The sequence below is a fragment of the Macrotis lagotis genome, chromosome 1, assembly GCF_037893015.1.
Source record: "Macrotis lagotis isolate mMagLag1 chromosome 1, bilby.v1.9.chrom.fasta, whole genome shotgun sequence".
NCBI lineage: Eukaryota > Metazoa > Chordata > Mammalia > Peramelemorphia > Peramelidae > Macrotis > Macrotis lagotis.
The window spans coordinates 411274931-411292095 of record NC_133658.1 but is presented as its reverse complement, the minus strand read 5'-3'; the positions used below and the strand labels follow the sequence as shown (position 1 = coordinate 411292095).

Sequence of the window (17165 nt, the reverse complement as noted above, 5' to 3'; positions counted from 1 at the left end):
GTTGTGATTGTATGAGTGGAGAGAAGGAGAATTACAGGAGATATTGTGAAGGAAAAAAAAAGATTTGGGGCAAATGAGAAGTTGAGAATGACACATAAGTTATAGGCTAGGGTGAAGGGGAAAGTGATGGTGACCTTCACAATAATAGGAATTTTCAAAAGTCAGGGGAAGAAGTTTTGGGGGACAATATGAACTTTGTTTTTCACACATTAAATTTGATATTACTCTGAAGCATCCTGTTAGAAATGTCAAGATACAATAAGAGAAGACTGAATTTAGGAGAGATATTAGGGTTGAATACAAAGGGCTAAAAATCATTTGCATAGAAATGAGAATTGAACCCTTGGGAGTTTAAGAGATCAAAAAGTAAGACCCTATCCAGTGAAAAAAGAGGGGTGACCCAGGATGTAATCTTGGGGGATTCCCATGATTATGGGTGTGACATGAGGAAATGAGATTGAAAAGGAGCAGAGACAGACAGAAAGAGACAGAAACAGAGAGAGACAGAGAGACAGAGACAGAGGCACAGACATACACACAGAGAGAGAGAGAGAGAGACAGACAGACAGACAGACAGAGAGACAGACAGAGAGAAAGAGACAGAGACAGAAGCAGAGGCAGAGACAGAGGCAGGCAGAGAGACAGACAGACAGACAGAGAGACAGAGAGACAGACAGAGAGAACAGAGAGAGACAGACAGACAGACACACACACACACACACACACAGACACACACAGATAAGCAGGCAGAGACAGAGAGGGGGAGACAGAGGCAGAAAGAGACACATACACACAGAGATAGACAAAGAGAGGCAAAGAGACAGGGAGACAAACAGAGACACACAGACAACACACACACACACACACACACACACACACACACACAGAGAGAGAGAGAGAGAGAGAGAGAGAGAGAGAGAGAGAGAGAGACAGAAGGTAATCAACAATTATCAAAACTGGAGAGTGGTCAAAGAGGAGGATTAAAATTGAGAAAACGCTGTTAGATTTTGCCATTGTAGTTTAAGCATTTATTTAAAACTTATTGTATGGCAGATACTTTACTTAATACTGGGGAACATGATACCCCACCCAGGATAAATTAGCTTTGTATATTCCAAAATTGCCTGCCTCCCTCAGCCTCCTTTCCCTTCTAACTGGAAGACTTGTGTCTGGAACACTCAACTCATCCCAAAGGATGAGGACTAGAATATTATGTTCTGACACCTGGTAACCCTTGGTTGCCCTTCCCTCCATTCTGGTTTCCTTGTATATTAGCTTTGTCAAATGAATGGTAAAATCTTTGAGTTCAGATTGTTTTTCTTATCTTTCTTTTTTTAAGTTGTATTGCCAGCATTTAACACAGGGCTTGACACATAATAGCTGTTTAATAAATGTTTAGTGGATTCAATACAAAGGCAAAAAACATGGTTCCCAATCTCAAGAAATTATATACATATGATAAATGGAAAGCAGTTTCAGAAGAAAAGTATTAAAAGTAGAGACAACCAGGTCCCAAAAGTACCTCTTTCAAAATGTGGGATTTGAGGGAAATCAGAAGATGGAAGCGAGGAGTGAAAGCATTCTAGACATAGAAGACAGCTAATGAAAAGGCTTGTAATCAGGAAATGGTACATCATTTTCACAAAACAGTTAAAATTCTTCATTGATGAATATATACTTATGTCTGTCTGGTTATATCTATCTATTTGTCTGTCTCTGTCTGTCTGTCTAACTACAGTGTTACTCTACTATCTATTACTTTATCCATTCTCTTTGAACAAAGCATGCTCTTGTATTGTCATATTCAACTGATTGGACCTATTCTACCAAATATCAGTGATTAATGCCTATATGGTTTTTTATCTCTTTTAATTAAAATCTTCAGTTCAGCTTTCTTGTGATAAATTATTCTTGTGCATTTGTTTATAGATATTGCAGGCTATTTTTTTAAAATTGTTGGATCACTTCTTAAATTTTGTCTGTTGTGAATTTCTTGGACTTTATGGTATTCTTATATAGCAACTCATCTCTCATCTAGCTTGATGACTATATAGAAGCAGTTTTAAAAGAATCACACTTAATTTTCAGCTTAAGTCTTTCAAATTAGGTCTGCATCACCTAGGAAATATATTTATCAGTCTTCGTTAGAGGCATTCCATTCTGTCCATTAATCTCTAATTTCCATAATTTAAACCTTGTTATAGAAATGTAAAAATCTCTTCTCAGTTGTTATTTTCTTATCAATGATCAAATAAAAGTGGAATTATTTATATAAAATATTTTGTAACAGAATTCTACATAAATGTCAGTAGTATTACATCTCCACAGCAAGATGAGTTTTGCATTATATAAGCATACATTTTAGATATATAAATATATAATTCATTCCACTAGGGGGTATGCATGTATTTTTTACATTGGAGAAACTTTCTACATTGATAATGTATGAAGTAATGTCGTTTTAAGTATGCTTCATATATTTTCAACGGGAAATCAATACTGAATTAGTAGAAAGAGGTTCCTTCCAATTTAAGCTGCTCTTGAAATCTTTTAAAAGAAACTTCACAGAAGCCTAACGACCCTGAATTTGCATAATTGGCGTTAGTAAGTGCTTAACACCTTTAATTCTTCTGTTTACCAAAAGATGTAGCTATAATAGTCTGCTTTGGTAAAGGTTTGCTTACTGCTTGGGATGAGGAAGTTTGTAATGAGTACTTATTTTGTTTAAAATATGCTTTTTGTTAATTACTGATGATTGTGATATATGATACTTTGGTATTATTCTACTTGTTTATTTTTTTCCCTTTATTTTAAACTCTTCCATAAATTTGAAGCACATGCCTCTGCTCCTCAGAAATATACACATACATATATATGTATTTGCACATATAATTTATTCTGAATTAACACTATGTGCGGGAGAAAAGCGAGTTGTGCATTTCCCATTCTTTCAGGATGTTTGTTTTACTGTAATGACTGAGGAATGGACTTGCCTAGGGAAGGAGAAGGAGATTACCATAGCAGCTGGTATTAAACACACTCATGCACATGCTCAAACATACTTAAGTGTGTATCCACACAAACGTTCACACACATAAACATCAATCCTATAAGTATCTCACCATCAACCATCATTAAGGAAAATCTGGAACAACTGCTCTTTTCCTCTTTTATACATACATCTTTATGGAAACTTAGACTCCTTTTTATACAACCTTATGGTGAGATGGAAAAGAAATTGGCTCTGGAGTCATAGAATCTGAATTCAAATTCTCTCTGGCATTGACCTTGAGCAAAGTGTTTTTGGACCTTCTGGCCCTGGAACTGTAATATCTTTGAGGGGATAGGATTACCTCCTTTGTGTTTTTATCTCCCCAATGCCTCATAGTGTCTTGTACCTAGTAAGAATTAATAAATGCTCATTGAATTATTCTTAAATACTTCATAGCCTGTGAAATTTCATTGGAGTGAATATTTCTTCTATCAGTGCAGACTGAAATCCATCAGATCCTTTGTTTTTCTCATCTAGCTTTTCTCATGAATCTTCCAAAGAGAATCTAGACAACATCCAGTAGGCCTTCCTCTGTAGGTATTTTTAGTGTTGACATTTCTAAGGTTCACATTAGGGTTGTCTGATTATTTCTCATGCTCATTACAAGACCTCCCAAATCCTTTTCTTTTTAGCATATTGTGTGCCACTGCTTGAAGGCAGGTTTCATCACTGATGTGCTACAGTCTACTTGCATGCATGATATGTTCTCTGTTGTCTTTCTAGGCCACCTACAACTTTGATTCTTTGGAGATTTTGGTATCCTATGATTTACAATCATAAATCAGCATAGAAAGTTTGCATTAAAAAGATGAATTTTGGGGGTGTCTAGGTGGCGCAGTGGATAGAGCACTGGCCCTGGAATCAGGAGTACCTGAGTTCAAATCTGGCCTCAGACACTTAATAGCTGTGTGGCCTTGGGCAAGCCACTTACTTACCCCAGTAGGCTTGCAAAAACCTAAAAAAAAAAAGATGAATTTTTTGTCTGTAAACACCCTAATAAAACTTTCCCATTGGAAGCACTATGCAATTTTGAAAATTTAATGTAGCCCTGCTCCACTCTTCAATTCTGGGTCCATCTCATTATCCTTTTGAGTATCTGCCCAAGGTTACAGTAACTCAATTGATTGACTTTCCAACTGTATGCCATGATTTGCACATGAGAACTTTTTAGTCCATTTTATTTTTCCTATGTGGATTGTTAGTCTGTTTTCCTAAGAGCTATACTGTATATATTTTAATATGCCTAGTATTCTTCTGGAACTTGATGTATTTATTGCAATATTCTCCACAAGCAGGAACATCTAAAAAACTCCATTATTTATAAGGAAATTCCTCTTCTATTTAGATCCTGTATCCACTATGACAATTGTGAACAGGTTTAGTGAACATGGCATTCAAGCCCAAAGTTCAGTGAAAGTTATCTGTTTATCAAAGAAGCTTTGTTATCTTAACTTATGCAAGGAATCGCTAGAGGGAAGTCTTTAAACCTGCACTTTTTTTTGAACCAAGTTAGTTTTTTTAGAGTAATCAAAAAAAAAACCACTATGGGATTTTAGAATTATATATTTAGAGGCAAAAAATATATTAGAGGTCATCTAACCCAGTGCTCTCTTTTTAGAGATTAGGAAACTGAAACTCTTAGGTAAAGTGAACCATCCCAAGGCAACAAACCAATAGTAGGTGGTAAAAGCTGGGATTCAAATGGAACTTCTAAGACTTCAAATTCAGCATGTTCATGCCTATAACATATAGGATTCCTTGCACCTTTTTTTTTAAGGTTTTTGCAATGCAAATGGTGTTAAGTGACTTGCCCAAGGCCACACAGCTAGGTAATTATTAAGTGTCTGAGGCCAGATTTGAACTCAGGTACTTCTGACTCCAGGGCTGATGCTCTATCCACTGCAATACCTAGCTGTCCCTCCTTGCACCTTTTTGCCAGTTGTGAGACTGCTAAAATGTGATCTTCTCTATCCCTTTTCATATTTTCATGGAGACACTTTTCCTAGTATATAGGTAATTCTAAATTTTTTTCTACAAACATAAGAAAGTAGGCATGCAGTTGGGAAATTGTTGATTGCATCTCTATCATCTTTTGGGACAATATTATGCATTTTCAAATTCTTTCTGTATCTTCCCCTCCATAATATATTTTATAAAATAATTCCTTGAGACTCTTAAGACTATGTTGCCTCCTGTACAGATTTTCTCATTTGTGCTTTATTGGATCTATCTAGTGTTCTTAATTTCCATATCAGTGTCATTTTTATCTTCCTTTTTAAGGATTTTTGCAAGGCAAATGGGGTTAAGTGGCTTGCCCAAGGCCACACAGCTAGGTAATTATTAAGTGTCTGAGACCGGATTTGAACTCAGGTACTCCTGACTCCAGGGCTGGTACTCTATCCACTGTGCCACCTAGCCGCCTCCATTTTATCTTCCTTATATAGCATGTGGTGAATTGAAGCATTTGAGTTCAGATAAGGTAATGTTATTGTCAATAGTTTTTTAAACAAATCATTATAGAAACATTGACAAATATGTTATATCTACTGTCCACTTATCCTCCTGCCAGCTTCTTCTATGAAAGTGCTTTAGGCTATATGACTCAGTTGAATATTATGCTAGATTTCCTGTAGGCTAGTTTTTGTTTTCATTGCATTTTATTGTTTTATAGGGTAACATTGTCCATAATTTTCCATTATCCTCCCTTTTTAGCATTTTATAAATTGGCCAACATACCCATGTCTTTGGGAAGGAAAACACATATTTGCTGAAGCAGTTCCTGGGCTCTTTTGCCTTTCCCTGTATTAACTTTTACATCAGTTAAATATTTGTAGGAAGTGGTGTTGATAATCACGGTAAATATTTTTGTCTTTGTCTCAAAACATCAACTAATTAACTTAATAATTTGCATTCTAAATATAATATCCTTTCTGATTAATAAATGAAATATTATTTAAAGAATGGAGGTAAATAACTTGGAGTACAGAAGGAAGATGATATCTAAGTTAGTTGCTTATAAGTGCTCATTGAGGAGTGGCTAGGTGGCACCGTGGATAGAGTACCAGCCCTGGAGTCAGGAGTACCTGAGTTCAAATCCGGTCTCAGACACTTAATAATTACCTAGCTGTGTGGTCTTGGGCAAGCCACTTAACCCCATTGCCTTGAAAAAACTAAAAAAAAGTGCTCATTGAAATTAGTGAAATTATATAATGAACTTGAACTCACCAAAGCAAAGAATATGGAGCAAGTGTTCCCAGCATTTTTTGAATTGTGATTGCTTTTGACTGTTAGGTGAGGCCTAAGACCTTTCTCAGAATAATGTTTTTATTTTTATTTATTTTTATTGTTTTTTTATTAAAGATATTATTTGAGTTTTACAATTTTCCCCCCCAATCTTACCTCCCCCCCCCATGGAAAGCAATCTGTCAGTCTTTACTTTGTTTCCATGTTGTACATTGATCCAAATTGAGTGTGATGAGAGAGAAATCATATCCTTAAGGAAGAGAAACAAGAAGTCTAAGAGGTAACAAGATCAGACAATAAGATATCTAGTTTTTTTCCCCCTAAGTTAAAGGGAATAGTCCTTGGTATTTGTTCAAACTCCATGAACTCCACAGCTCTTTATCTGGATACAGATGGCACTCTCCATTGCAGACAGCCCAAAATTATTCCCGATTGTTGCACTGATGGAATGAGAGAGTCCTTCAAGGTTGAACATCACCCCTATGTTGCTCTTAGGCATACAGTGTTTTTCTGGTTCTGCTCATCTCACTCAGCATCAGTTCATGCAAATCCCTCCAGGCTTCCCTGAAATCCCATCCCTCCTGGTTTCTAATAGAACAATAGTGTTCCATGACATACATATACCACAGTTTGCTAAGCCATTCCCCAACTGAAGGACATTTATTGATTTCCAATTCTTTGCCACCACAAACAGGGCTGCTATAAATATTTTTGTACAAGTGATTTTTTTTACCCTTTTTCATCATCTCTTCAGGGTATAGACCCAGTAGTGATTTTTGTTGCCCTTTGGGCATAGTTCCAAATAGCTCTCCAGAAAGGTTGGATGAGTTCACCGCTCCACCAACAGTGTAATAGTGTCCCAGATTTCCCACAACCCTTCCAACAATGATCATTATCCTTTCTGGTCATATGGGCCAATCTGAGAGGTGTGAAGTGGTACCTCAGAGAAGCTTTAATTTGTATTTCTCTAATAATTAATGATTTAGAGCAATTTTTCATATGGCTATGGATCGCTTTGATTTCCTCATCTGAAAATTGCCTTTGCATATCCTTTGACCATTTGTCAATTGGGGAATGGATAGAATAATGTTTTTAAATGCATCAAATAAAATACTGAGGATTACAGAGTGAAACAATATATTGAAAGAGTTTTCAAAAATATAATTTTTTAAAGTTCACCTCATTTTAAGAACCCTATATTAAGATGATATAAGGGGTGGCTAGGTGGCGCAGTGGATAAAGCATGGGCCCTGGAGTCAGGGGTACCTGGGTTCAAATCCGGTCTCAGACACATAATAATTACCTAGCTGTATGGCCTTGGGCAAGCCACTTAACCCCATTTGCCTTGCAAAAACCTAAAAAAAAGATACAGAAGGAGAAAAGAAGAAGTCTAAGCATAGATCCTTGGAGAAAGATTACTTTAAGGAACCAGGGAAGGAGACAGAGATGGTACATTTTGGAAGGTAATGATAATAATGAACATTTCTACAGGGTTTTAGGATGTAAAATGTCTTTTCTATAAATCTTCAGACCAAGTCTGTGAGATAGAGGTTATTAATATCCCTGTGAATGATGAGGAACCAAGGGCTCAGAGAAAAAAATGGACTTACCTAGGGTCCCACAGCTAGTAAGTATTTGGAATGGAATATGAACTCAGTTATTTCTGATTACAAGTTCAGCATTTTATCAGTCAGCTATACTATGTTATAGGAAAGAAACAGGAGAGGATGCATCTTAAAAACCAAGGGAGATGAAAATATTTAGAAAGGAAGTAAATATTTTAAAGTGTTTCTTATTTATATCTTTTCTTTTTATATCACTTTCATGTCCAAATATATCCTTTCCTCCCTTCCCTTCTGCTTTCCAGAATCAGCTGAATACAAAGAATAACAAAGAAATAAGATGATTTTTTTATTTAAATTTATTTTTATTAAAGATATTATTTGAGTTTTACATTTTCCCCCAGTCTTGCTTCCCTCCCCCCTCCCCCCACAGAGAGCACTCTGTCAGTCTTTACTTTGTTTCCATGTTGTACCTTGATCCAAATTGGGTGTGATGAGAGAGATATCATATCCTTAAAGAGAAGTCTAAAAGGTAACAAGATCAGACAATAAGCTATCTGTTTTTTTCCTAAATTAAAGGGAATAGTCCTTGCACTTTGTTCAAACTCCACAGCTCCTTATCTGGATACAGATGGTATTCTCCTTTGCAGACAGCCCAGAATTGTTCCCGATTGTTGCCCTGATGGAATGAGCAAGTCCTTCAAGGTTAAACATCACTCCCATGTTGCTGTTAGGGTGTACGATGTTTTTCTGGTTCTACTCATCTCACTCAGCATCAGTTCATGCAATAAGATGAATTTTATAAAATTATCTGACACCAACTGACTGATATAATCTCCTGGGTAGTAAAGAGAGAGGGAGGTGATCTCTTCTTTGGGGTCAAACATGATCATTATAATTACTCAATGTTCAGTTTTGGTTTTGTGGTTGGTGCTGTAGTTTTCATTTACATTGCCATTCTGTCTATTATTTTTCTGGTTTTGCTTACTTTACTTTGCATAGAGTTATGAGTCTCCCTTGGCTTCTCTGTATTCTTCTTAAAACGCAGTAATATTCTATTACATCTACAGGCAAAATTTATTTAGCTATTAAGGGGTTCTTTTTTTCAATTTTTTTTTTAGGTTTTTGCAAGGCAAATGGGGTTAAGTGGCTTGCCCAAGGCGGCACAGCTAGGTAATTATTAAGTGTCTGAGACCAGATTTGAACCCAGGTACTCCTGACTCCAGGGCAGGTGCTTTATCCACTGTGCCACCTAGCCACCCCTATAAAGGGTTATTCTTAAAGAAAACAGATATAACTAATTTGGGAAAAAAAAACCCTAGTGTTACTCGTCTCCAAATATCAATTTTACAGTCTGGAGTAACTTGTGATTTCCAAGGTATATAGTTTGCAAATAAGAGAAGCAACTGGATATCATAGGAACCATAGCTTACTTCAGAGCAAAAAAAAAAAAAAGGTTAAGGGAGATTATAATAATGCTTAAGACTGTGTTTTTAAAAAATTTTCTTGAGATGTGATGGTTAGGATTTTGGGGACATTAGCTATCTCAATGTCATGTCTGAATCCACGAGTCATAATATAAATAATGTAGGATCTTTTTAACAGTAAGTTTTTTTATTCATTATGCATATTTTAATTTTTAATTATTTAATATTTTATTTTCCCCTAATTACATGGAAAAACAATTTATAATAGTTTTTTAAATTTTGAGTTTAAAATTTCTCTCTCTTCCCTCCCTCCTCATTGAGAAGGCAAGCAATTTGATATAGATTATACATGTAGTAATAAATTTTTGAGGAAAAGACACTTTTGTTTTGAAAAGAAAGTTCTTTGAACTCTAAAAATCCAGCTAATTCATAGAAGTGAAAAATTAAAGGCATTTGAAGGTTAATGTGGCAAGATAAAAAAATTGAATACACAATGATATTAAATGGACAAACTAAATATAGTAGCAGTTGAAAGAATGAGAGTGTGACATTCACAAAAAAGATTCTGAAGAACTTTATATTGGTCACTGCAATTAATAGGACTAGTGCTTTGCTAGTTACTGATTTTGTAAATATTTTGGGAAGCTGTATTAATTTATTTTTAGACTTTAGATAAATTAAGGCAGCAATTTATTAAATGTGAGCCCAGTGACCTCTGTCAATTTGGTGTCCTAAAGTGAATACCATAGTAGTTTACATAGAAGGATATACCCTCACTGTACATCCTTTTCTGGTTGATGTCATATTTCTTTTGTCCAATTTGGCTTTCAAATAATCAGTTCATATATAATACCTTAGGAGAGAAGGCCATTTGAATTGTGTGTGTCAGGTCAGATTTGGTCAGAAAACTATTTGCTGGTAACCTCTGGACTGTTGAATGCCCAACTCATGAAGTAAATATTCTCCAGAAGGTAATTCAGGAAATTTTTTTAATGAGTCTCCTTAAGTCTATACTTGGAGCTTGCATTGGAAGAACCCATGAAAAATACCATAAACAAAAGAATCAATTGGCAGCATTGAAAAGGAAAGTGTCCACTAGGGAAGGATTTTTGGGATGTTGGATTTTGATTTTCAGTTGATATATGCTTATACTGATGTCTCTAGCTGTTTTAAACCTTTGAGAATTTCTTTCTTTTTGCATTATTGTATTTATCACAAAATCACAGAAGAATTTGGATGAGAACATACACTACAGAAAGACAGGGACATCCTTAATGGAACATATGCTAGGGCATATCATTGTGTGTGTGTGTGTGTGTGTGTGTGTGTGTGTTTCTGCATTTCTGTATATTTGTATGGTTGTGTGAATGTGCATGTTTTCCTTTTTTAATACATTTAGGCAATTTGGGAGATACAGGCAGTTAGGTGGTGAAGTGGAGAGAGTGCTGGGTCTGGAGTCAGGAAGACTTTTCTTCCTCAGTTCAAATTTAGCCTCCAACATTTACTAGCTGTGTGACTCTGGGTAAATCAATTAATTCTGTTTGTCTTGGTTTTCTCATCTATAAAATGAACTGGAGGAGGAAATGACAAATTATATCATCTTTGCCAAGAAAACCCCAAATGGGATAACAAAGAATCAGATGTGACTGAAATGACTGACCATCAGAAAGGTAGAAATGGGGATATGGGTTGAACAGGACAAAAGCAAGAGTAGGGATTTGTTTCTGGGACTTTATTTGCAGATTCTCTCTAAGTCCTTTTTCTTCTTCTGACTGTACCTCCTCCCAATTCCTGTCTACCAATACAACCACTTGGTTCCACTAAATATCCTTGTTCTATCTTGTCCTTTATTTGGACTTAATACAGTCATAACAAATTACTGTACAAATTGTACATAGCACAAATATATATTAGGGTCATTTCAGCAGAGGACTCAGGATTATAATGTTGATATTTTGATTGAATTAGGCACATTCTCACAGGTTAATTATTTCTGCATTCAGAATGAGAAATCTTTTTTAATACAGTCAGCATGATCAACAGTGAAAGCTAATTTAGGAAATTCATTTACTGTTCTGTAGAAGCTCTGAAGAACATTTAAAAAAGTCATTAGAAGTAGTGAAGGTGCCTGTTTTTCAAACACACTTCACATGGATGCCAAAGCAATCATCCTAATATGTAGGCAAGAGGATCATTGCTATAGAATTTAACAAGAACTTGGAGAACATTTAGTCCAACTCCTTCATTTTACAGATGAGGAAACAGATTCAAAATGATAAAGTGATGTGCCCATGATCATTCAGATAATCAGTGCTTGAACAGGTATTTAAATTCTGTTTCTTGATTCCCAACTCAGCTTTTTTTCTCTCCTTAATACAATTATTTCATGCCACTTCTGTTTTTGCCATTTTGGTTACTTCCTTATTTCCTGGAGAGTAAAAGGAAAGTTCCTGGTCCTCCAAAGTCTGGCTACATTCTACCTTTCCAGTCATAGTTCCCACTCTTCCCTTTTACACATGTTGCATTTCTATCAAATGAAACCATCAGATTCTTGCCTCTGCTGGAGATAGTTCAGGGACTATGCTTGGCTTTGGAGAAGAAATTCTTAGGAGTCAGTTCTGGTGTTAAAGTGAACTCTCAAGGAGTATCTTGTATCTTGTCAGGCCAACTACTTTTTAAGGACCATGAGAAGCATCCTTAGGATCATTTGAAGTTCTTTGTGTTCCGTCAGTTGATTTTGCTCAATTATCTACACCTTTTAATGCTATCAGGTAGATTAGGAAACTCTATTAATCAGTTACTTTGATAACTCCTTTATTCTGTTATCAAGTCACTGAAAGCTTTTCAGCTGGTCTGGGATTCTTTGATTAGAAACATCCTGATTTTTGAAATCTTTCCCTTGAAAAAAGAGTTATTGTGCTATCTTTATGAATACTATCACCAGCACTTCTGTCTCCTCTAAGTGAAAATCTTTTCTGTCTCTTCTCAAATTTCTTCCAGCACTTGTTTTGGTCTCTTATTTGCCTATAAATATTCTGCCTTGCAAAATATTTACTTGAATATATGCTTTTTCCATTTTATTTTATTATAAATTCCTCAAGAAAGAGATTGATTTTTTTTTAAAAAAATCTTTGTATCCCTAGAATCTACCACAATGACTTGCACATGGTAGAAAGATTTGTTGAAGACAGGCTCCTCCTTGTTATAGACTTAGCTTGAATGAGACTCTAGTGGACTAAAAGAGTATTTATTTATTCTCTCTAGGTCTTCAAGTATATTTCTACCTCCCTAATTCCCAAAGATAAACTTGAGAAAGGAGAACTTTATTTATTTATTTTTTTACTGAATTGGCTTCAGGAGACTTCAACTTGAATTTAGGAAGTAGGGTGTTAGGTTTAGTCTCAGCTACAGCTTCTGTTAGTGTTTCAGTGGAAACATCTCATTGCATAAAAGAATATGTCTTGAGAATATTCCAGGGTCACAAGCGATTGTGTCTGAATCCAGATTTGAACTGGAATCTTCCTGAATCCAGGTCCAGGACTCTGTCCTCTGTACCTTCTACAACCTAAATTAGGGAAACTGGGAATTTCAAAGGCTTTTGGTTCATTTCTTCCTCCTGATTTCACAGTGCCATATCCAGGATAGTTTTAGAGGTGATATTCCTGGCTTCTTGAGCCATTCCATCCAATCTTTCTCCAATGAGTTGTTGAATTCTGGTGCCCTGGTTCTGGTTTCCCATTTGAAATATGATCAAAACTTTCCAGGAATTTTTTTGCCTGGATGCTCTGCTGAGACTGATATTTAATAGAGAATGGCATCTCATGAGTATTATTTGATTCAGTCAACTTCCCAGTAGGTCTCAAATAAGACCTATCTCTCAAAGAGAACAGACTGAAAGAAAGCCATGGACAGGAGCTCATCTTTTGTTTTAGGAAACAGGCACTCCCAGAAAGGAAAATAAGCATTTCCAGGACACAATGACTGTACTTGGGGTCAAAGATTTCTTTCTTTTGTATCCCCCCCTACTTCCTTGAATTTCTTGTCCAACTTCTGAGCAGAATTTTAAAATTATCTCAGGATTCCAGGCTCCTCAAAGTAAGGAAGTGTGATGTAATCCGAATTTAGGAGTTTTCCCAGATTCATCTCCTTTGTTCCTAAGGGATGCTAAAGGAGTACAGTCTTTTCCGAGCACTAAAGATGCTTTCCACTCCTGAGAACCTAAGAGACAAATCCAAGACTTGTCCTGGCCACCTATGATGATGTTTCACGTATATTCTTTTGGGCTTAAGCACTCTTCACAACCACATTGTGAGATAAGTAGACAAGTATTGCTAACCATTTTTCTGACGGGGAATTTGAGTCTCAGTAATGTAAAGTACCTGTGGTATTAAGCTTCAGAGCCAAAAGCATAGTCCACTGTCTTCTGACCGCAAGACCTCTACAGTAAGCTTCTGCGAGAAAGCAGTAGAGAGTAAAGGCAAATGTCCGCTTGCTAGGACGGGCATGTGGACACCACACCAGCTTCGCAGGGCTTTTACTTTTCCCGGAGGCGTGTTCGTTTCTTGAGTGGTGGACCAGAATTCTTCAGCTAAGGTTCTGGCTAGCCTTCACCATCATCTGTGCGTCTACCCCCGAGATTCCCTAGTCGGCGCTGTTTCCCTCTTGCCTTGACCGACTCTTTTCCCAGACGGTAGATGAGCCACATTTAGGGCTTGCTCTGAGCCGGCTAACCCAGTGTAGATTCCAGTCAGGGGAAGGAAGACGAACCTTAGTCCCTTTCGTTGATTTTCGGCGGCAGTAGGGTGGACTTGTTTCTCCCGTGCCGGGTGAGCTCAACTGGAGCCCCGGAGAATGGTCCCGGGTCGCTGCACTCTAAGGAATGAGCCAGAGAGGGAGGATGCTGGGCTGGGTGCTGGTTCTCTGTCTGTGGTCCACCCCGGGCAGCGCAGGACAGCTGGAGTACTCCGTGTTCGAGGAGACGGAGCGCGGCATGGCAGTGGCCAACGTCGCCGCTGACTTAGGGCTGCCAGTAGGCACGCTTATTTTCCGGAACTTTCGCCTGCTTTCCAGCACCAGCGGCGAGCCCTACTTCTGGATAGACTCAGGCAGCGGCAGCCTGCTCGTCCGGGAGCCGGCGGATCGCGAACGGCTCTGCGGAGCCAAGGCTGCTTGCGTTCTCCATTATGAACTAGTGCTCCAAGACCCACTGGAGCTTCACCGGATGAGCGTCCGAATCCTGGACCTCAACGACAACCCGCCTCGCTTCCCTGGAGGCGAGCTGCGACTTCACCTGGCCGAGTTCTTAGCGCCCGGAGCCCGCTTCACCCTCCCCAATGCCCAGGACGCAGATGAAGGACCTAACGGGCTGCTGAGCTACTCGCTGAGCCCCAGCGAACACTTCCGCCTGGAGTTGGGGAGCCGGACAGACGGCAGCGAGTACCCCGAGCTGGTGCTGGATAAATCACTGGATCGCGAGCAGCGCGCCAGCCACAGGTTGGTGCTGACGGCCCGGGACGGGGGTCGGCCGGGTCGTTCCGGCGCTCTCCAGGTCACAGTCACCGTTGTGGATACCAACGACAACGCCCCCGAGTTTCAGCACTCGGTGTACCGGGTCAGTATCCCGGAGACAGCGCCCAATGGGACGGTGCTGATTCGAGTTCAAGCCTCAGACCCTGATGAGGGTCCCAACGGGGAGGTCCGGTACACCTTTAGCCCCAGCACTCCCGCAGAGTTGCGGCACCAGTTTCGAGTTCACTCCCGCAGCGGGGAGGTGACGGTGGGCGCGCCCCTCGGACCCCCGGACGCGCTGCTGGAGATCTTCATCGAGGCGAGAGACGAGGGAGCGTTTAGCCTGGCCAGCACTGCCAAGCTGCTAGTGGAAGTGACCGACGTGAACGACCACGCCCCGGAGGTGAGCATCACCTCACTCTCCAGTCCAGTGTCCGAAGACGCTCCTCCCGGCACCGTGGTCGCTCTGCTGAGTGTCCGGGACGAAGATCGCGGTCCCAATGCCAGGGTGACCTGCGCCATTCACAGCAGCGGCCCCTTCCAGCTGCGCCCCTCCTTTGACAACTACTACAGCCTGTTAACTGACGGACCTCTAGACCGGGAACAGACCAGCGAGTACCAAGTCACCGTCATCGCTTCCGACGGCGGCTCTCCCCAGCTGAGTACGCGCAGGACGGTGACAGTGCTCGTGGAGGATGTGAATGACCACGCGCCCAGCTTCCCCTTGCCCCAGCAGGAGTTCTTCGTGGCGGAAAACAACGGCGCAGGGGCCTCATTGGGCCGCGTGTTCGCCCAGGACCCGGACCTGAGCCAAAATGGCCTTGTGTCCTACCTGCTCCGGGATCTTCACTCGGACGGGCCGCTGGCCTCCAGTCTGGTAGAGGTGGAGTCCACAAGTGGGGCCATCACTGCCAAAACTTCCTTTGACTTCGAGCAGCTTAAGGCATTTCACTTCGTGGTGGAAGCCCTGGATGGTGGCATTCCTGCCAGGAGCACAGAGGTGACAGTCAGCGTGTTCATCATGGACAGGAATGACAATTCCCCAGCCATCTTGTATCCTGTGGTCAGAAATGGCTCTATCCCAGTGGAAATTGTACCCCGTCAGGCCAAAACGGGGCACTTGGTCACCAAGGTGGTAGCAGAAGATGCGGATAGTGGGCCAAACGCTTGGCTTTCCTACCGTGTCCTTCAGGCTTCAGACCTGAGCCTTTTTGCTGTCTCCCCTAACACAGGAGAACTCCGGACCCTACGCCCCATTATGCCAGCCGATTCAGTAAAGCAGAAAGTGGTCATTGTGGTTCAGGACCACGGGGATCCTCCCCTTTCCTCCTCGGTCACTTTGGGCATACTGTTGGTAGACTCTCCCCCGCAGGTCCTTCCTGATTTCAGGGACGGGTGGGAAACGCCCCGACAGCTTTCCCCCCCTAACTTGTATTTAGTGATAGCCTTGGCGTGCATTTCCTTTCTATTTCTGGGGTGTTTAGTCTTTTTTATTTGTAGCAAGTGGAACCAGGACCGAGTTCCCGGCTCTCATAGCTGTTGTCCTGCACACTATTGCTCCCCTGAATCTTACCAATGTGGGAAGAAGATGCCTCAGAACACTGGCCCGAAGTCTGCCACCATCGACGTCACTGCGGTGGGGAGACTTTCTCAAACATACCTCTACCAGGCCTCTCTAGGGTTTGGTTCCAGCAATAACAATTTACTGCTACGGGGAGAATACAGTACAACAGACCTGAGGAATCTTGTCAACGGGGTTGCGTTGAATTTGCCAATATCCTGTATTCAGATTCGAAACAGAAAAGGGGACCGTACAAATGACAATGCTATGGTAAGCCAGTACTATAAAGAAATGATTCTCGTTTTCTTGGGTTCTCTTGTCTGTCACTGAAGAAGTGGTTGGACTAGATACTTCCGATCCAGATTTAAGATTTTGTGAGTGTAAGAAACTAGTTATGGACAATTAAGAAGGCAGAAAGTCGCTGGTTTTCCCCTTTTAATTATTATGTTTTTTAAATCAGTGAATCAATCTTCTTTTTTCTCTTTCTCTTTCCACCTGAGAAAGAAAGAAAAACAAAGCTCCGGTAACAAAATCAAGCAAAACAAATTCCCCTCTTGTCTATATCCACAAAAAAAGTCTTGATATGCAGTCAGAGTTCATCTATCAGGTCCCCCATCTTCTAAAATTCAATCTCAGGTTGTTATCCAGTTACTAAGTTCTGAAATGTTTGTAAGTGGCTACTAATAATTAAATCTGTAGGTTTTCTTTAACAAATATTCATATACTACATAATATTGTTCTAGAAACTGAAGGATGGAAAGGAAGTAGAAGGCATGATCTTTGACCTCAAGGAACTTATAGTCTTGTTGAGG

The 17165-nt window shown here is 39.7% G+C and overlaps 1 protein-coding gene across 10 annotated transcripts in view; it reads left to right on the top strand.

Annotated features, from left to right (window-relative positions):
• Positions 1-17165, top strand: part of LOC141506235 (protocadherin alpha-8-like) — a 300051-nt gene that overhangs the window by 126048 nt on the left and 156838 nt on the right. Inside the window, exon 1 of one of the 10 annotated variants that reach the window (XM_074212796.1) lies at positions 9026-16623. The exons of the other annotated variants lie outside the window; for them this stretch is intronic. Coding sequence (XP_074068897.1) covers positions 14164-16623 — 2460 coding nt within the window. The 5' untranslated portion in view covers positions 9026-14163. Of the gene's footprint in view, positions 1-9025; positions 16624-17165 lie in introns of those variants that run through there. 10 annotated transcript variants of the gene reach the window in all.